This window comes from Papaver somniferum, unplaced genomic scaffold (assembly GCF_003573695.1).
Source record: "Papaver somniferum cultivar HN1 unplaced genomic scaffold, ASM357369v1 unplaced-scaffold_21, whole genome shotgun sequence".
NCBI classification, from domain to species: Eukaryota; Viridiplantae; Streptophyta; class Magnoliopsida; order Ranunculales; family Papaveraceae; genus Papaver; species Papaver somniferum.
In genome coordinates, this window is record NW_020631041.1 from 8,832,953 (window position 1) to 8,854,555 (window position 21,603).

At 35.0% G+C, this 21,603-nt stretch overlaps 2 protein-coding genes and 1 long non-coding RNA gene across 3 annotated transcripts; all 3 read right to left on the minus strand.

The window, feature by feature from the left end:
• Positions 1–1,220: 1,220 nt before the first annotated feature.
• Positions 1,221–3,954, minus strand: LOC113339733 (protein LNK3-like). Its single transcript, XM_026584964.1, has 6 exons — positions 3,821–3,954; positions 3,035–3,312; positions 2,673–2,934; positions 2,145–2,237; positions 1,906–2,051; positions 1,221–1,714 (listed from the first exon to the last, which is right to left on the minus strand). The coding sequence occupies exons 2-6, from the start codon at positions 3,310–3,312 to the stop codon at positions 1,513–1,515; spliced, it is 981 nt and encodes a 326-aa protein (XP_026440749.1). The 5' UTR covers positions 3,821–3,954; the 3' UTR covers positions 1,221–1,512.
• Positions 3,955–9,272: 5,318 nt separating this feature from the next.
• On the minus strand, positions 9,273–10,228 carry LOC113340051. The gene is made up of 3 exons (XR_003355279.1): positions 10,167–10,228; positions 9,475–9,533; positions 9,273–9,378 (listed from the first exon to the last, which is right to left on the minus strand). It is a non-coding gene; the product is annotated as an uncharacterized LOC113340051 (long non-coding RNA).
• Positions 10,229–11,900: 1,672 nt separating this feature from the next.
• LOC113339553 (F-box/kelch-repeat protein At3g06240-like) lies at positions 11,901–12,893 on the minus strand. The gene has a single exon (XM_026584800.1). It carries the CDS (start codon positions 12,891–12,893, stop codon positions 11,901–11,903), a length of 993 nt encoding a protein of 330 aa, XP_026440585.1.
• Between the last annotated feature and the right edge of the window lie 8,710 nt (positions 12,894–21,603).

Sequence of the window (21,603 nt, forward strand, 5' to 3'; positions counted from 1 at the left end):
GTTAAGATCTTAAAGGTTATTTTTGTTGATGTACTTATAAATTCCAAAAGTCTAAATGATAGTAATCAAATCAGTTTGTGTTCTCACAATCCAATGGCATTCGGTTTAAGATTTAAGATTTAACGGACAATTCAAGAAGGACTTGTACGATTATTTTTCCAAAAGATTTAACGGACAATTCAAAAAAGAATCGTATTTTACTTGTTTTTTCTACGACTCATTTTCACATGATCAGATGATTTTTGTTAGGCTTTAAAAATTCGGTTTTGGTAGAGTTTTTTGCTCCAGGTGTTTATCAAGAAGGAATATTCATGATTAGTTAACCATAAAAAACAGTAAGATTGTGTTAGGTAAAAAAAATAGAAGAAAATTGTTGAAATCCAACCAGTAAGAACTAAATTAAGCAGTTAAATGGCTTAATCCAACATAAATCCACCCTTTTTGACCTTTGACTTTTTATTTTAAGTGTGGTGGACTAGTTGTAATTTAAAAAAAATAGTCAACTATCTTGACTGTTTCTTTTCTTCATATCACATTCAATTAATCTCATTTTAGTCTTCCTAAACATGATTAGTCTTAAACATTAGTAGTTGCCTAAAGTAGTTATCCTAGATTTGTTCAAACTTAGAGCATCAAGAACCTAAATATTAACATTTTTTTTTTTTTTTTTTGATTTTAGGTGGATTTGTTGTTCAACTTTTCACAGCCTTATTCCTCCTTTCAAACCCTAAAATGGTGATGTTTTTGGATGCTAATTCATTATCATTTATCATTACATGGATGCTATGGAAATCTCCATTTTTGGGGTATCAAATTCAACACTAACATGTGGTCATATGACTCAATGCTGTGTCTATCTCATTCACTCATTTATTCAACATTTTAAAGCACAACATCCAAAAGAGAAAGAAAGAAAAGAATCGGAAAAAATGTGTGTTTGTTCTTATCAGCTGCTTTGTCACACTCCCTATCCTCCATTTTATGGGTTATCCACACTGACCTGGATGAGTCATTTAACTCTGTAATTATAGTAAAATGATTGCAGTACAGTGGTAAAGTCGTTGGATGATAATGACACTGTCAATATAAAAATAGTAAGCCTGGTACAATCTATGTAAGAATGTGAGTAATTAGTAAGATTGGTAAAAAATTGTTCAAAAGAGGTGGTAGCGGAAGTTCTCATGATTTTATTATATCAAAAACCATAGGCAAGATCAAAATTGCAAGAAAGAATATAACACTTTACAAAGGATTGTATATTTACATATGAAAAGGCATAGCTGAGTTTCATGTCCCGAGAGAATCGACACAGTGCCAGTAAAAATGGGGTCGATTGACTCGGTACACAAGAGTATGACGTTGTCTTCTAAGCAAAAACAAAAACCAAAATTCTCTTCTTTTTACAGAGGGGAGGGGAGTTCATTATGAGTGCATTGAGCTTACATGACCTACTACAATCACTAACATAACACTCTAAAGGGTAAGCATGAAATGCGAATAAAACACAGGAGATCAATTCGAGTTATGACATTGAACTGACTGATCATAGCAGTTGTTGAATGAGCTGGCCGCTGTAAATGATGCATCACTGAAGTCGACCGAGTCTACACAAAAATCATCTGTTTCATTACAGTTCATTTCATTGAACATGAGTTTCGCCACTGTCCTGTCAATGATGTTGGTCTCTAACTCCATGTTGTCACTTCTTCCATACCTGAAAATCCAGGAAAATGTCAGGTAAAGCGTATACTGGTACTTCTAGCTTGACTAAGTTAAAAGGGTTCACAGACACAGAGCGGTGAACGATCAAAGCATGGAGGTGTTAAGTCTATAAGTATTACACATCTAGCATTTTTGATGGGTTAATAAAACCAATACAGACTAAAGTTTAGGTTCATTGCTTACATTGAGTTTTCTTGGTGCTGCGTAGGTACTTGTGGCTTGTAATCTTCTCCACATCTGTTCTGGCTTTGAGCTTGTTGCTGTTGTTTTGAGTTGTTTGCAAGGCGGTACAAGGCATCACGAAAGAATAAACGCGTCTCTGAGGTCAACTGCTCAAATAAAAATTGAATAAACCATTAGAATATGAAGTAACAAGGGTGAAATGTACTTTTCTTGGAGCTTCCAAGGTTTCTTATATTCACCTGTGTCATGACGTCTTCTAGATCTTGCATTGCCTTACATGACACTTCTTCATTGGCATCCTCCTCTTGCTCAGCGGATGATTTTACCGGTGCCTGAAATTTTTGAGCAATAGCATGGTTAGTTAACTCACAAGGTACAGATGTGTACACGCGAAGACGCATAATACAGGTTCCACAAAAATAGCACTGAACGCGTAAAATTAAGAACCCCTCATCCTAAAAAGCCCAAACACAGAAACTATGACCAAATATTCATCCTTGGTTTCCTAATTTCCGGATTCTCCACACTAAACAGCTTACCATATAGTAACTTCTTATGAGAACAGCTTACTGTCTCGCAATGCAAATGAGCTGTAGTGAGCACAGTTTCAAACCGCAAAGCTGCCTAAACGAAAAGTAGGCTATGACGGAGTAATAAAATTTATTATATTCTTTATCAGTTGTTTCAAAAAGCGAAACTCCACTCCAAACATGTATAAAATACGCTTAAATTGTTTACTTCAATCTATTTGGTGAGAGATTTTTCACCTTAGTATACACAGTAGCTTCCGTTTGGTCAGTATTGGATACCATAAAATTCGAAGTTTCATCCAATTTGTTCCAGTACATTGATTGAGGGTAATCATGTTTCATATACTTTGAGCTTCCTAAATCAGACTGGTCTGTGCACTTACTTTGAGAATCCGCAACCATATCGTCGAACATTTTATCCAACCGCGCCGAACTGCAGTCGTGCTCACCACCAAGTGACATTTGTGGAACATCCATGTCATCCTTGAGCATTGAACTTCTGCAACATAAAGAAACACATACGGGTTAAACCCCGAAACCAGAAGACACTGCACTTGACTTACGTAGTAGTATAAAAGGTTAGAATCTAGTAATAGTACATTGAAAATTCATCCTCCCAAGCCATTTTGTTGTTCTGTCCACTATCGTACGTGTACTCGGGCCAATCACCACCAAGATACTGACTCTCATCAATAGCAATCTTTGATTTCATTTCTGAATTCTGTTTGCCGTTCTCAACTACCGGACATATACCATCAGAAGAAGAACTTTGCATCCACTGGTACCGATCATCTGATGTAAGAGGTCTGTCACATTCATCTTGATACTGTCGTTGTTGATTAACCTTGCTTGAATTATAATTTTCCATGTTATACATCTGAAATTTTTCACAACAACATAAAGAAATTCAGTACCAAGGAACCTCAAATTCATCAAACCCAAACCAATTATAACAAAAGAAATCAATCAAGCAGACAAGGATCAAAATCAAGAAACCCCAGTTCTGAGATGTTTTAATTAAACCCAAAATTGAAAGTAATTGAACCTATGAATCAACAAAAATTATGAATTTAACAAACATATTCAGCAAAACAAGATGAGAAATGAAGTCAATTTCAGTAAAATCCAACCATGAAAACTAAAAAAAAAAACCCTCAAAATTTCATGAACAAACCATATGAAATCTCATAAAAAAGCTACTTAGAATCAAAATAAATAAAACCCATTCACTAAAAACCTCTCTAGCATGCTCTAATACACAGATTGATATTGAAATTCATTACATCTAAATCTAACCATCAGAAACACAAACAAAAAACATGCAGACACACATCAAAGAAAAAAGCAATAGATCCATGAACCATAAACTGATAATCAAAACTGACCTTCAGAGTGTAAATCTGTGTGCTTGAGCTGAGACAAGTTTGAAGAAGAAGAAGATTGGATTGAGTAAAAGGAAGAAGATGAACACAAAAAGAAATAAGCAAAGGTAGATAAGAGGTGTATATAAAAGGAAGAAAAGAAAAGAAATAATATATTTGTGGCTCAAAATTCTTGTGTCGAAAGTAGTGGTTGTGAGTCAAGTGGGTATGTGTGATCTATTCCTCTGTTTTCATTGGTTGGTGGGTCCAGATAGACCTGTATAAGAAAAATACAGTGGTTTCCATTTGTGTTTGTGGCGTGAGATTGGCGTGTGGGGTTTGAGTGAACGTCGGTACTACTAGAATTCATACATCTGGCAATCGTGTTTTGTATATTCAATCCAATGTGGATTTTTGCCAATCCAACATGGATTATCATAATAATAATAATAATAATAATAAATAATAGTTGTAAACAACTTTGCAACAGTGCTGCCTGCTAGCTACTACTGCTCACTCCAAAGCTTAAGTGGATGGTATTGGTATCGGGAGTTCTAAGTCGAAGTCCTCTAATCTGGAAGTTAGGGCAACCTGGTAAATTCTGGTAATTCTAATCTAACATATTAGATGCGCCGAATCATTCAGCTAAAATCAGATTTTAGGAAGCTGCGCTGAATCATTCAGCGAAAAGTAGATTTAGGTTGTGTTGAATGGTTCAACGCAACCATCTCAATCATCGGATCAAAAGATAAATCTGGATGCGCTAAACCATCCTGCAAAAAGAGATGATTTTGGTTCAGCGCAACTAGCTCATATGCGAGCAATTGATAGGAGAAAGAAGTAGTTAAATTATCAATGTATTTATTAAGATTTAATCCTTCCCAGCTGACAGTCTCTAGCGTCAAAACAATTCTCAAGTGTTAAAACACATATGTTTTCATGGACTTTGCTTGAACCTGGAAGCAACCATCATCGTTAGTGGCTACCATCTTAAATTTGAAAAGGGCTGAACTAGGAACAATCCAGCTGCACTCATTTCCTGTGGCTGAGGGTTGTCGAAAATTTAAATGAGACTAGTGGTTAACAACATGCAAGGACAACAGTCCTATTCCTGTATCTGAAACTCGCTTCTAATTGGTCCTGGAGAGCACAAAACCTACTTGATGTCTGAGAAAAGTTAAAGTTTGTTCAAACAAATCTCCTCTTTTCTGCGTTTGTGGTGTTAGATCCACTACTGGTATATGATACTACAATACATCTACTGAGAAGATAGAGAACGCCGTCACTTTTCTCCATTATAAGACTGTTATTGTTTTTGGAAAACTGTTAACCGGAGATGAAGATATGATTGTATACTGGATAAACTATAGTGTGGAACGCCGGTGTCTGATATCGGATGTCTCCGAAAGAACGAGTCTGCGGATCACGACCATAATAAGTTCTGTATGGAGTATGTAAAATCTTTAGTCCATCATGGATATGTTATCGCCACATAACACAACGGCATCCTTTGTGAAATGAATCAAGGAGATAAATGAATATATATTAAATCCAATAAAGGATTGTGACCACCACCATATGGATGGATAAACTCAAATATTTTTCGATCTATACAATGAATATGCTAATCCCTTCCAGTTATCCAACTTAGCTAGCATCACACAAAGAGATAACTCTTTTAAATAGCATAACAACGGCCCCCTTATTGCTTGAAGCTAGAAGCAACCATCGTTATCAGTCAAAGGGTCCAACAAACCTAAGAACAATCCTGGTGCACACATTTTCTGTGGCTCTCAAAGTTTTCCAAATGAAAACTAGTGGTTGTAAACCAAATCTATAGCTGGTTTCTAATTGGTCCAACTATCAAAAAAAAAAGTTTGTTTTAGGCTCTCCCTTTATTTGTGTTTGTGGTGTTAGAGCCATTTGTATATGTCGTGTGGGGTATAATGTCATGATGTCCCCATAGATTCAAACAAGAAAAATAAAGGGATTGTGACAAACGTTTTTGGTATTGTTATTGAAATGGAGGATTGAATCAAAATGGTTTTTCCAAATTTGGCAAACAAAATAGAAAGTAGTAATATTTGTGCAACTTGCTTACCAAGTGGTTTTATACTAATCAGTGTGACTCGAGTGTCTTATCTATAGCTCAATAGTGTTGTTAAAGCACAAGACACAAAAGCAAGAGGAAAAATGATCACAATCTGAGACGTGCATCATCACTATTTGCCACTTTGAAAAACAACTACTGAGAACCAACGAATATGATCAAAATTACTAGATTGCGAGGTTCAGAATGTGTTACATTTTGGCAAGAATTTAGAGCCTAATAAATTTACCCTCTGAGAAGGTAGTGTTACAATTGCGAAATAGCAGAAGAATAACCTTTGCATGTCACTGGATCTTTCCTATTCCCCAATTTGGCATATAAAATAGGGACTAATCGTGCCAACTTGCTCAGCAAGTGGTTGTATACCAGTCGATGTCATATGATTCTCAATAGTGATTGAAAGCAGAAAATCCAAAAGATAAGGAACTTGACAAAAGATGTGGGCTAAATGTCTCACACTCACCTTTATGTCCAATTTATGGTAATTTGGATTTTGTTCTTCCCCGCAGAAAAACCTGAATGCGTAATTTATCTGTTTAGTAAAACTGGTAAAATCTATGTCCGGTGATGCTGGAGACTCATCTACGACTGGTTGCTTTGCCTTTGCCTTCCACCTCCACCTAGTTGAGTATTGTTAATAAGGTTTAGTGATGATTTAATTCTAAAAGATATGGACATGAATATTTCAAGACAATACCCAAGGATTTCACTGTCCGCAGAAAAACATTGTACACCTTTCCGGTAACCGGTTTACACCAGTGTAAAGATTTGTGGCATTCAGAGTACAAGTAGTATCTAACAGTGCAAGGAGAATAAGTTTGTATGCCATTCATATGTGTTTGGAGATGCTCTATAGATTAAAACATTGTACAACTTTTATTGAAATGGCAAAATCTATAGATTAAGAATACCATCAAGCCAATTTGAACCGATATCCCATAGCGCAGAGCTACATAGATAGGTTTGACAGTTAGCTAGTAGAATCCATAACAATTTTGACAAAGGTTAGTAAAAGCCATAACAATTTTGTCAGATTTACGTGTGGGGTTTAAATGAACGTCGGTACTACTAGAATTCATACATCTGGCAAGGGAGTTTTGTATTTTCAATCCTGGATTAATTGTTAATCCAATATGGATTATGATGACAATAATATTTGTATACTACGGTGAGCCCAGGCAAGGCAGGCTAGATTTAGAGTAAGCAGTGTGATTAGTCTTAATTAGTCCGCAGGTTTCAGCAAGGAGCTAGGCTCTGGGTGTGGAAGACTATATAAAATTTTGTTATCGGATGTTCCCGGAAGAACCATGACAGTAGTATGCATGTTCTATATAAAATCTTAAATCCATTATGGATATTGTTAAAGATCACACAGCGGCATTCTTTATGAAAGGAATGAAGGAGAGGAATGGATTTGTTTAAATGCGGAGTTTAGACGCGGTTTTAAGAAAAGTATATAGTTTGGAGTACTATGGAGATAAGTTATACGAATATCTTAATTAAATCCAATATGGATGGATAAACTCAATTCCAACATGCACTATGACCAATTTATTGTTTCAACTTAGAAGCAACCATCGTTATCATCATCGTCCCAACCCAGGAACAACCCTAATGCACACATATTTTTTGTGGCTCTCAGAGTTTTTGAAATGAAAACTAGTGGTTGTAATGTAAAATGAACCTATAGCTCATTTCTAACTGGTCCAACTAAGAAAAAGAGTTTGTTCTAAAAGAAAATAAATCTCCCCTTTTTGTTGATGTTTGTGGTGTTAGAGGTATTCATATATGTCGGGTAGGGTGTTGTGAATTGAACCAAAAAATGGCTAATTTGGCAAACAAAATAGGAACTAATGTTTGTGCAACTTGCTCACCAAGTGGTTGTACACTACTCTTGTCTTATGATTCTCAATAGTGATTTAAAGCAAGAAATCCAAATCAAGAAAAGAGATGTGGGGTGGTTATTTCTTATCAAATGTCTCACACTCACCTTTATGTCCATTTTATACTACTTTATAGTAGTGTCTCTCCCGTGCGTTGCACGGGGTTAATATAATGTTTCTCTTTTTCGACGCAAGCAGTTCTTGGTGTCCCAAATCACGATTTAAAAGAAATTCTTTTACATAGCTAAATTGTTAGTAGTAGAGTGTGTGCCACAGGTTAATAATTCGTCATAATAGAGATTGCTTCCTCGTCAACAGCTAAAGAATTTTGAATATTGTTAATTATCGATTATATTCGGCAAAATAATAGTTCTTGTCTATTTATACAACATAAAGTGGCATTTGAATCCATGTCAGAAAGTATGTCGGAACGTTACCAAGAGCAACCTCCGTGATTGTTTGTAAATTATCAAGAAATGAGAAAGCACTAAAAACATATCGAGCTACCTGTTAACAGTTTTAAACTATAGATCAGTTCAATCATTTCATAAACCTCATGTCATCCTTTAAGCTCATACTAATAAATACGTTTTAGGTGAGATTGTTCTTACAAATATCTTAGATTCGTTCTCACCAATATTTTCTCCTAAAATAGTGCGTTGATGGATATGACAAACACATAACATGATAAGTCTCATGAATCGGCAGCTTGGCATACAGTTGGCGTCCGGCATCCAAATAACAAATAACCGGGGACACGCGAGCTTATGTTTACACACTGGAATGTCAAGTCCAGCTTCTCTCCCAGAGACAAAAATGAGAGCCTTGTACTGTTGAGTCCATCCTCCCACTTGTTTATTAGGGAAATTAAATTCATAAGAATATTGTTGACTCAAGCATGAGAGTATACCAAGCTCTGATGCTGCATCTTCAACATCTTCTTCCTTGTAAGATTTGAAACAGATTTTTTTCCGAATATATATCTTCGATATATGATTCTTCCTTTATAAGTGACATCTAAAGCACTCAAAAATTAGGCTTGAAATAATAATTATTGAATGCTAAGAACATCGAAGAAGAGATTAACAAGATGAGGGCGAAGTATGATGCAAACCTTTTTCATTCCTTCACCACCGTCATTCAAGATGCCCCAATTATTTCTGGTGGATAACCAACCATCTGACAACTCAGACACAATCCCTACTGCTCAAACAAGAACATTACCAGTTTACTACATACTATTAAAAAAATTCTATCGCAGTATTATATTGTTATAGTATATGATAAGCGTTACAAAATGAAAAATTAGTTGAAATGACTTTTTAAAAGATTTACATACTAAGTAAGCCAAAAAAGCAAAACCGCACCTTCAAACGTGAATGCTTCTTGCATAACTTTTATAATTCAGTAAATCTGCAATATAAAGATGATTTTTCCTTCGTAGATGTTTCCAGCTGACTTTGAAGAAACAAACTTTTGTTGCACTCAGTCAAGGTTGTTGATTTAGAAGCTTTCAGCTCCGATCTCGTGGAACCCAATGTCTTCCGAAGCTTTGAAGCCTCAGCTAACTTAACCTCCTCGCTTGACAACTGGATCCCAAAATGATCATACACCTTTTGGATTTCATTAATTTTATTTACATGATCAAATCACACATCTAACGTAACTAATTATTGTTTCCTTACCCAATCAAAAAGAGGAAGCACCAGTGGAGTTTCCCAGCTCGCATCAATATATTACATATCTGATGGAGATGAATAACCTTGTCACTTATAAAAACAACGCAAGATGTATGAGAGTGTAGGATCGCAGGCTGCTAATCATTTGTTATAACACGATTGCTAGTGTGCCACATATTCTTATGCGTGATTGCCCGAGTATAGTAATTACCAAAGATATACATCTTACAACCTTTAAGAGGCAACATTCAAGATTAGGTGCTTGAAACTGAAGCATTTTCATGCCTAATCCTTTTTTCATACAAAATGTTTTTCATCAAATCAATCTTTTTTAAATCGATTTTTGTCGAAATTCTCAAATCCAGAAATAACTGAACAACTAAATGAAGAGACTAAGTAAACTACAAAAACAGGGCTTCAAGTCACCAACAAATTAAGGAAAACAATTTAGCAGCACCAGGAATGATTTAACACTACAAAAATGGTACGGAGGGTTAGCTAAAGCTTACAAAAATGGTTCACAGAAAATGGTTGGAGATCAAGTGCATCTATACTAATTCATAAAGAGTGTTCAAAATATATCCCATAAATTTTGGTCTTATTGCTACATGGAAATAAAGTGCATATATGACATGAAAGAAGAGATAAGATAATAACTAACACAAAGAGCTTGAACAAACGTGATCAGCAAAACTAACCTTAATTTGGAGTCTGATTGCATTAAAAGTAGTCTGCCTACACTCTGAAAGCAAAACACAACCTACGGCACAAAAGCAACCCAAACCATCACAATCAAACACAATTCATAGAAATTCAAACACACAAAATTTTATGATCAATGATTGAGTATTACCTTGAGATCTCTAGGAATTTTTAGCAACGGTGAGGGGTGATGTTTATTAGTATCTCTTTCTAAGATGATATTTTTATTTTAAGAACTTATCTATGCCTAATAGCTGGAGTAAGAGGCAGTTCATCATGATAAAGTTTTGAGCTTTCAGAAGAACCCAGTTTATTTCCTAACTGTACTACTCTTTGAATATCTAATCAATATATTTATTAATTAGTTTAAGCTGGCAAATACAAAAAATGTTTCCATCAAAAATAAAGCAAAATAAGTTGACACATCTGTTATGCACAGATTATTGAGTACTAACCATCCGCTCAAGCATTGAACAGCCTCGCATCCAACAAAGTGTAATGTAACTCTTTTGTAACCCTGCATTTTGTTGCGTTAAATTACCATTTCTGGATGATATTATTAAAATTATACCATAGACTCGAACTCTTATATTTTGTAATTTTGGTGCTTGATATGTAATATTACATGCATGAAATAAGAAACCCCTAAACAACACCTGGACAAAGCAAGTTTTAGCAAATTTGAGTTTACTCAACTGACATGCCTGCTCCAATCACCATGACAGATGGAGCAAGACCTCTAGCCCCAGTTTTCGGTAGGTTAATCTTTGTAAGGAGTTTTCAGAGACTCCAACAATTTCTTTAGTAGAATTTCCATAGTTATCATTTTCTATGAATTTGGCCTAAATTTCTCTGTTTCCCTACGAAAAATATAAAACATAAATTTCTTATGGGTTTTGAAAAAGCCACTATGAGACGGGAAAATGAGAAGTATGAGCGTGCTTTTTATATAATCTAAGTAGAATTACCTGAATCCCTTTTTCAATAATCTAGGTAGAAGCATCGTTCTTTAAAAGTGTTCATTCCAAGATATATAAAAAACGACGATTGATGGAAAATGATTACTTTAGAATTAATAATCAAAGGATAAACATAAAAATTACCTCAATCCCTTTTCAACTTGCTCACTGCATATTCAGGGTAAACTTGATCAAGCTTGCCCACACATCTTACACATGCGCCAAAATTGAGGAGTGAATAAATCAGGAAACGATGCAGAAAAAACAATGCACCAAAAAACAAAAAGGGTACTGCCCCAAAAAGAAAGAAGCTTTTCCATGCTCGACATCTATACACCGCGTCTCTTCACCAAGGTACAACTACTTCCGCTGTGATAGGATTTTTTTTCAGATGAGATTTAGGGTTTGTAGTTTATCTTTTAAAATCTACTGGTGACAAAGGGAAAAGAGAATGAGTAATTATCGGAAACGTTTGATTCCTATTGGTCGGGGGCCAGGAGCTCTAGAATTCAAGCTTTTGGCCTAACTTTCATTCTGGAACCGGCATTTTCCACTCAAATTATATATAAAATGGTATTTCGGATTTTGGTTTCACGAAGAATAATCAATATGTGTAGTTTATCTGCTTAGTAAAACTGATACAGTATGTCTGATCATGTTGTATAATTATTAACGACGGATTCAAGACGTAATTCATGCAATATATATACGGAAAAAAAGAAAAAAAATCTTGAAAAAAGTTTAACTTCTCTTTGCATAAGTACCTTATAGTTAAAGCCAGACTGAAGTAACCATATAATTCCGTGCTACAGTTTCCCTTTCAGTACCATGAGAATCCAACAACAGTTTTCTATATGTTTTGTTGGTTGGATCGTATAAAACTATACCCTGGTCCACCTCCCATAAAGTCTCATTGTTCTTGAAACTCCATACTAACTCCAAATACCTGGTGCTAGTTATACTCTCCTGGGTAATGGAGAAAATGTTAGTCCAAGATTCTTGCAATCCATAATCTTGCATAATCCATACATCAACGCGGACATTAAAAACATGAAAAGCCAAACATAGGCACTCTCCCGATACTCCCACATCTATGCCGAGCATATCTTGTTTTCCTTTTGGATATGGTATAAGTGCTTTTGGCACTGCTACCTCCTCGAATCCCTCACTGACAATATTAAAACATACCAGTACAGTAGAGTCTTTCCGAAAGGTATGCGCTGGATAATGAAGAGCTCCCTTAAAGAGCACACCAGGATATGATGCTCCTATGTCACAAAGATGGTAAGGTACGGTTTGAGTGTTTTTCCATGAATTTGAACTTAATGTATAGATATCAACACTAGAACACTCTGATTCCCAGTCCACGACAATCCTTATCAATTTGTAATCGTCAGTCTTGTTATCACAGCCAAATCCATATCCTTTTATGTCACGCCAGTTTACTTCTCGTGCCATGGGTATGTTCTTGTATACTTTGGTTGAAGGATTCCAAATATAATAATCTTCAACCCAACTAGGTGAAATACGACTTATCCAAACCAAGCCATTACATGAAGACAGAAACTGAATTTTACAGTCTTGAAATATAGAAGGATAATTCATCTGATTCATAAATTCACACATTGTTGTTGATGATGCTGACAATGGCAATACAGATAATACTGACTTATAACCAATGGCAATCGTATACAGTTTTTTGCGCTCATGCTCACAAAACATAATACTAGTATTCTTTTGTAAGTTATTAAGCTCATCATGCATAGTACACATGTGATAACTTTAATGAGGTTCTCATTAAGTTGATAATAATCATACTCAAACAAATCAGAAATAAACAGTTTTGTTTGGACGATAAAAAAACATAACAAAGTCAGGCAAAAACTTTGTTAGATATATTCGAACAAAATTTTTAATATTCAATTTAAAATAAAATTATTATTGAACATTAAAATAGATTGCGGAAGCAATTGGATCGAGACCATCGCTGCTCTGATACCATCTTAGATTTTGATATGTAGATCAAATTCAAGATGGATATCATTGATATACAAAGAATAAAATCAAATCAGTGATAAAATAAATAATTAAGAAGAAATAAAATGATCTACATACCGAAATAGTAATGGAGACAATATTTAACGTGGTTCGGTCAACACGACTTACGTCCACAAGCAACCTCGTAGGATGAATAGTAATATTGATCATCAGAACATTCTGAGATGATTTTACAATTACATTGAGACACTCTATTTATAGAGTATGAATAATTAATATAGGATATTATATTATTCTCTAAAATATATATCCTAATTATCTAAAATATGAATAGTAGGAAATTAGCTAGATATTTGACTTATCTAGAAAACTACCTAAATTACACAAGATCTTTTTATTCTTGGAAACTTAACTTATCTCCGTCGATCTTCTGGTAACTTGAGTCTTGATCACTTCATCTTGACTTTGACTTCAGTTTGTATATTGTATGGTCTTCACTTCACGTGCCATGTATATCACAGTCACTTGACTTAACCTTCACTTCACGTGTCTGACTACACGGTTACTTGATTTAGTCTTCACTTCACCATACGGTTGCCTTGGTCCTTTTCTGCACCTCGGATACTTGTTTGTACTTGCTATATATTTTAATACCCCCCTCAAGTTGGACACGTAGAAAAACGTAGTGTGCAACTTGGACAGTTGAAGAAAACTTGTGACAAACAATCTGTACTTCACCTTCGAACATGATACTTGATCTTCGGTAGTTGCGCTTGAAAGTTGAAACAAACTCTATATAACATAGTTTCACTGCAGAATATACGTTTTGACTTGTGTTGAAAATTGACTTGACTTGGCTAAGTTTGGTGAGGGTCCACAATATTCATATGTTTAATTTTTGAGAATCGGCTTGCTTCGCCAACGAATTTGGTTTGTTTAATACAAACCATAGGAAAAACTTCATGTTGCATCAACATTGAGAAATATTGGTAGACGTTTAGGAGTGTTTTCAAATGAAAAAGATTCTCCTAAAGGAAAATATTATGGGAAATCGTAATTATTATTATTACTAGAAAATATGATCGAAAATAGAAAATATTTTCGAAAGTAAAAGATGAAATATTTTACTAAATATCATTTTATGATATAAAGATCTCGCCATAATTGGAAATTAAAGAAATTCACCACTTTTAGCGTCCTTAAATATAAGGAGATACTTTACGTGGTAAAGATATAAAAAGTATTTTTCAAAATAAAGATGGAAAATATTTTGAATTGTTTTTCGAAAATAAAGAAGATATTTTCAAAATAATCCAGAAACATGATATTTTTTCCTTAAATGTAAGGTGATATTTTAATTCCATACAATATTTTTTTATGGAATTATTTTTACTTATTATTTGCAGTAATCATAAAAGTATACCACGAATATGGAAATATTTTTAGTGAAAGAAAAATACTTTTGCATATAATATCCAGACAAAATATTTCGGGGAAGAAATATTATTGGATATATTATAAATGATTATCTTTGGGATACAAACACACTTTGGAAAGTAAATCAATTTCCAAAATAGGATATATGAAAATTAAAACATTTTCGAAATTGACAGTGAGATAATAACGGAAATTACCCTGCCATAAGAATTATTTTATGACGTGAATGAAATATTTTTGAGAATCATTTGCTCATAAAACAGAAAAAGATGTGAATACGAAAATGACAGTATGCACAAAAGGTACGTCCCCAACGAGATATATGCAAAAATTTAACGGTGATAAGTAAGTTTAACTACACCGTTTAGCATCGTTCAGATCTTCTGGTATATATATATTTTTTTTGTTATTGTTGTTGCAGCAACAATAAGTTCAGTTTTAGACCTTTTTGGATGAAACCAAAACTGAAAGGGCATAGACGATCTCTGATGCGAGACGTAATAAATACAACCAACATGTATTTATTGTTGGGTTTGAATGAATTATCGGTCAACTGAATCAATGTTGACGTTGGAACGAAAGTGATGTAAATATATTATTATCTTTCAAAAGAAATTTGAAGAATATATTTACTCATAATAATCACAGCTAAGAATCTTCCTTATAAAGCATAGTTTGGACAATTTAGGAAAGTTAAAGAGTGGTCCAGATTTCACCTAGGGAAAGCTAAATCCATGGTTGTGGTTTGCTCTAATTAAATTTAATCATTATGAGTGTTTTATTAATTAGTATCTCATTAATCTCTAATAATGAATAATTTATTATTTTTTCATCATTTAATGTTCACTTAATTAATCTAATAAATATGTATTTTTACATTAATAAATATTTTTTATAAAAATTATATCAATAGAAATTAGTGGTTAGTAGTAGAAGCAGTAGTGGTTTGTAGAAGCGGTGGTGGTAGAGGCGATAATATCAGTGGTGGTGGAAAAAGTAGTGGTAGTGGGATGGGAAAGGTGTCCTAAGATAGATAAATTACTTCGTTACCCTTGGTTTATTTTTTTATTTGATATTACTTCTTTTTTTTTAAAAATTATAATAATAATTTCGTTAATACAATATTTAATAAATTTATATTATATAGAATCAGTGGACATTAATATTGGTTGTGATGGTGGGCGGGGATAATGGCGGTGGGCGTTGTATGTGAGAATGGTGGAGTGATGATGTTAATGGTGGTGGTGCTGGAAGAAGTAGTGGTAGTGGGATGAGAAATGTGTCCTGAGCAATGTAGTTAATATCGGATATCGGTTCATCTCGGACGGGACCGATACACTGGTACGATTTTATATCGGAGATATTATCGTTGAAATATCGGTATAATATCGGTTCTAGATTTAGAGACTATAATTTTATATTAAACATTTTCTCCACACATTTTCGGATAAGATATAATAGATAACATCAATTTTATCAAAAAAACAAAAGAGTAACTTTAGTAACTTGCTTCGAGAGCTACATGCACCTCCACTACCACCTGGAAGACTTTCTTCGCCAAAATTACCCTTAAACTTTATAGAAAACGACCAATACCGTCTCATATCGGGGAATGTAGGAAAATTTCGTATCGACCGATACGGCCGATATTTGACCGAAACGGCCGATATTCGACCGATAAGGCTGATATTATCGGGAGAATATCGTATCCCCGATATCCTTCTTATCGTATCGTTCTGGGTCGATATCTGAAATATCCCCGATATATCGGCCGATACGGCCGATATTGACTACATTGGTCCTGAGGTAGATACATTACTAAGTTACCTTGGTTTATTTTTTTATTTGATATTAGCTTTTAATTTTTTTTCTTTAATTTTTGAATTTTCTTAAATTTAAAATAATATTTCATTAATATAGTACATGATAAATTTATATTAGATTGAATCAGTGGACATTAATATTTATTTGTGATGGAGGCGGGGATGGTGAATCAGCAGTGGGGATAATGGTGGTGGGGGTTGGACGTGAGAATGGTGGTGGTGGTATAAGAAATGGTGTCCTAAGGTGGACAAATTACTTAGTTACCCTTGGTTATTTTTTTTTATTTGATGTTTGTTTTTAAATTATTTTTCTTTTAATTTTTTAATTTTTTTTAAGTTAAAATAAATATTATGGGCCAGAGTCGGGACAAGAAAGAAAATGAACGGTTGAGAACTATAAGGAACCAAAATCATTCTGAAAGTTAGATACCAAACAAATATAAAGCGCGGTGATAATCAAAAAAATTATTTTGCATAAAAAGATAACTCAGAAGACTTTATTAGAAAACAAAAGAACAAAAGTTTACACTGAGTTGATTGGTAGTCGAGCGACAGGTTGGGTCCCAACCCATTTTGACATCTAAAAAATTATTTACATGTAAACTCTAAATAATGTTTTATTCTGCATCCATACCAAAAAAATTATAAAATATTTTTTTTTCCGTATTAATCTAAATTCTGCATTTGGACAAGTTATGCTGAGATTTGTTTACGGAAAAAATATATCAATGGTTGTGGTTATTTACATCATTATTGTATCATTAATTTCACATAATAAATATTTTACTAATCTCTCATTATAAATGAGATATATTTTCATTAAATAAATAATAAATTTGTTGGTAATCATTACGAATTATCGGGATGGTTTTTGTGAGTGGTGGTGCATGGAGCCAGTGACGATATCATTGGTGGTGGAAAAGGTAGTGGTGATGAGTGGTTCCGGTGATGGTAGTGCAGGTGCTCAGTGTGTTAATGGCAATAATGTTTATTCTAAGTCGTTAAGACATAAGTAACATTTATTATAGAAGTTTTGATTGATTTTCTTAATGTGAAAATAAGATGGTTATTAATACAAAAGAAACAATTCTACAAGCTGACCACAATTTTTTCCGAAAAACAACCCCTGAAAAACCCAACTATGATATGGATAGTAAAGGTTTTCAGTTGGTCTCACTATATGTTTCATCCGGTGATTTTTTCGAGAAAAATATTTAGATCAACCTAGCAATTCTCAGAAAGAAAACATAACAATTAAAAAACATGGCGAATAATTGTCATTGAGCACAAGCGAACCATCCCTAGTTGTGTCCTAATTAACACCGATATTGTTCCCACTTACCCACTGCGGTTATCCAGCAGTGTGAGATTTTTAACGGCACTACTGAGGACATCCAGCAGCAGCTTCCCGAGAGGTCACCCATCTTGTGACTACTCCCATCCGAGAATGCTTATCTGAGAAGTTTTTCCCACAACTCAGTTAAGTGAACCCATCAGGCCTCGGTGATACGAAAGGACGAACCATTACTTATATTCTATTCACCACTGCCGAACATCGGGGTATTACAATACCACCACCTTAAATTGGAGCCGTCTTCGGCTCCGGAATACATACTCAAGCCCATATCTCCGACATTCCCTTCTCCTCATGAAAAACACCTAGAACAACCCCGTCCAGTGTACCTTCTCACCCTCGGCAGGTGACCCGTCGTCGGCTCTGATACCATTTGTAATGACCCGTCCCTTCACCGATAATGTCCCCACTTAGCCACTGCGGTTATCCGGCAGTGTGAGGTTTTCAATGGGCATCGCTGCGGTAGTCCAGCAGAAACTTCTCGGATGGTCACCCATCCCTCGATTACTCTCGTCCGAGCACGCTTAACTGCAGAGTTTTCTGCCAACTCTGGAGGCAATTGTTCTAAAAAGGCCTCGGTATAATGTAGACGTTCCTTGCCTCTTGTGAGACCAATATCTGGCATAACACCTCAGCATACTCTCCCACCCGAGCACAAGCGAACCGTCTAGTGTAGCACAGAACAGGATTTAGCAAACTAGTTGCTAGGGTTGTGAGGATAGTTGAAGTTCCTTCAAGAACTTAGCTAAAATCTGATTCAAGGATCTAGATTCTAAAGTAAAAGATGAATAATCAAACTTGATAATAATATTGATAATAAGATGTGTGTCTAAACAAGAAGGCATGGGATTTAAATAGGTTTTCAATAACCGACTAAACTGGAAGAAAAAGGAAATCTACCTAAACTAGGAAAGCAAGAACTTGTAAAGCAAGAATAGTAATTAGACGGATGGGATCAACTGTAATAGTTGATACGTTAGAAAAAGGATAAACAATTATAGTTGACACAGTAGTAATGGATCAACAAGCATTGTTGATACTGTCAAAGATGTACTACATCATTCCCCCTTCTTGAAAGAAACTCGCCCTCGAGTTAATGAATAGAAAGAACTTCATTCTCTCCATTGAATGTAAAAATTTCTTGCACACTGAAGATGTTAGAGATGCTCCAATTCGATGGTAGATCAACAATATATGCATTATCACTGATTTTCTTCAAAATCTTGAATGGTCCATATTTCTTCATCTTGGTCTTGTTATAAGTACCAGTAGGAAATCTTTCTTTTCTGAGATGAATCATAACCAATTCTCCTTCATCAAAAGTTTTAAGTCTTCTATGATGATTTTGCATCTTCCTTGTATTTTTTATTAGATTCTTCAAGCTTTGACTTTAGTTCTTGATGTATGAGTGAAGCTTTCTCAACAAAGTTATCTGCCTTAGCATTTGATTTACTTAGCTTGGGAAGAATTACCAAATCCAAAATATGATTAGGAACCTTAGAATAAACAATTTGAAAAGGTGTTTTACATGTGGATCGATTGACTGAATTTTTATAGGAAAATTCCATATTTGGAAGTAGATTATCCCATTGTTTCTCTTTTCCTCCAATAACCTTGACTCTAATCAGATTTCCTAAAGATCGATTGACCACTTCAGTTTGTCCATATGTTTGACGATGAGAAGCTTTACTATACTGAAGTTTAGCTCCCAAACGCATCCACAAAGACTTCCAAAAGTAACTCAGAAACTTAGTGTCTCTATCAGAAGTAATTGTCTTGGGAATTCATGTAGATGTACCACTTCTTTGAAAAATAGGTAAGCAACATTGGAGGCATCTGTAGTTTTCTTGCAGGCTATGAAGTGAGTCATTTTTGAGTAACTATCAACAACCACCATAATAGAATCGTTTCTCCTGGCAGGACGTGGTAAACCAAGCACAAAGTGCATGCTGATATCTACCCTAGGTGCATCAGGAATGGGAAGAGGAGTATACAATCGTGTATTTTGAATATTCCCTTTAGATTGTTGGCAAACCATACACTTCTGTATATACTTCTGAACGTATCTTTTAATTGAAGGCCAAAAATAACGTTCTTCAACCAAAATAATGGTTTTATCACGTCCAAAATGTCCACCAAGACCACTTCCATACAGTTCTTGTAATATATGAAGACTTAAAGAACATTGTGGAATACATAATCGATTCCCTTTAAAAAGAAACCCATCTTGAATAAGATAATCATCAACACTTCCTGTTGAAGATCCACACTTTTCCCATAAACTCTTAAAATCTTTGTCTTCACCATAAAGATCTTTCAAGAAATCAAAATCTAAACTCTCATGTTTAAGAGTAACTAGAAGATGAGTTCTCCTACTCAAAGCATCAGCAACTTGATTAAGTTTTCCACTCTGATGTTTAATGGAAAATGTATATTGATTTATAGTTGATAACCACCTATCATGCATTCTATTGACCTTTGCTGAAGTTTTCAAAAATTTGAGACTTGATTATCAGTGTTGACAATGGACTCATTGTGAATAAGATAAGGATGCCAATTATTAAGAGCTTGAACAAGAGAAATTAATTCCAACTCATAAGTTGACTACTTCTTCCTTGTATCTGAATTATTTTCACTATAATATGCAACTGGATGTCCTTCTTGAGATAATATAGCACCAATGCCGATAACAGAACCATCACAATGGATCTCAAAAGGTTTATCAAAATTTGGCATGGCAAGAATAGGTGCACTGCATAATTTTTCTTTAAGAAGATTAAATCTCTTATCTGCCTCTTCAGTCCATTCAAAAGTATCACGCTTCAAACAATATGTTAAACCAGGTGCAATAGTGCTGAAATTTCTCACAAATCTTCTATAGAAAGAAGTTAACCCATGAAAACTGCGTACTTATTTTATAGATGTTGGAGTATGCAAATCCACAATTGCCTTGACCTTAGAATCATCCACAGAAATACCACTATCTGACATAACATATTGATGAGTGCCAAATATTGTATATATTTATCCCTTTTTGTTGGCATTTTAACTCATCTTTTATGCATTAATTCTACATTTTATCCCATATTCTGTATTTTCATTGTTTTCAAGAATAAATATTTTTATTAATTAATTTTGCATTTTTAGGTAGTAAATAAAGTTCGGATGAGTCGCGGAGCGAAAAGAGCAGAAAAGTAGTGAAAAGCCGGGAGAAATTACGCAAGGAAGCCGCGAAGAATGGTGCGCACAACCTCATTTTCTACACACAAAAGCGCCTCCGTTCTCAGCCATCAGATCATTTCTCAGAAGCATCCGACGGTCGCTCCTTCATAGAGCATCAAAATCTGAAGTCTCTGCCGAGCACCACAGCGCTGAAATTCCAAGCCTTCAGATTAGATGGTAGTTGAATCCAACGGTCGCTCCCTTGCTGTGCATCAAAGTTTGATATCTCCGCCTAACACTACAACACCTAACTCCATCTGGCATCGTTGATTTTGTTGTATCATATAATCTGACGGTCGCTACAAGCTTCACTCCGCATCACCGTCTGATTCACCTACCAGCTTCGCATCTCGCGTCCCATCTCACGAAACATCGAACTCGATGAACCTGCCTAACACCCTAGCGACCGAACCCATCTACCTAACCAAACACCCTTCTCTCCCAAACCATCGAACCCTTTCTTCTCCACCAACCCCCTCTGCAGAGCCATCACCCTGCAACTGCCGCACCACCATCATCACCACCAACTCCACTGCCACCACCACTCCTCCACCATCATCACCCCATCACCCAACAACCAATACCATCTACTCCCATCTCCCTAGTCCATCTAATTTCTCAATTTTTGCACGTTCTCTTT

Coding starts and splice junctions, on each gene's coding strand:
- LOC113339553 (XM_026584800.1), bottom strand. CDS start 12,893: ATGCATGATGAGCTTAATAACTTACAAAAGAATACTAGTATTATGTTT.
- LOC113339733 (XM_026584964.1), bottom strand. CDS start 3,312: ATGTATAACATGGAAAATTATAATTCAAGCAAGGTTAATCAACAACGA. Junction 2,935..3,034: donor TGGGAGGATGAATTTTCAAT/GTACTATTACTA, acceptor TTTATGTTGCAG/AAGTTCAATGCTCAAGGATG. Junction 1,715..1,905: donor CAGCACCAAGAAAACTCAAT/GTAAGCAATGAA, acceptor CTGGATTTTCAG/GTATGGAAGAAGTGACAACA.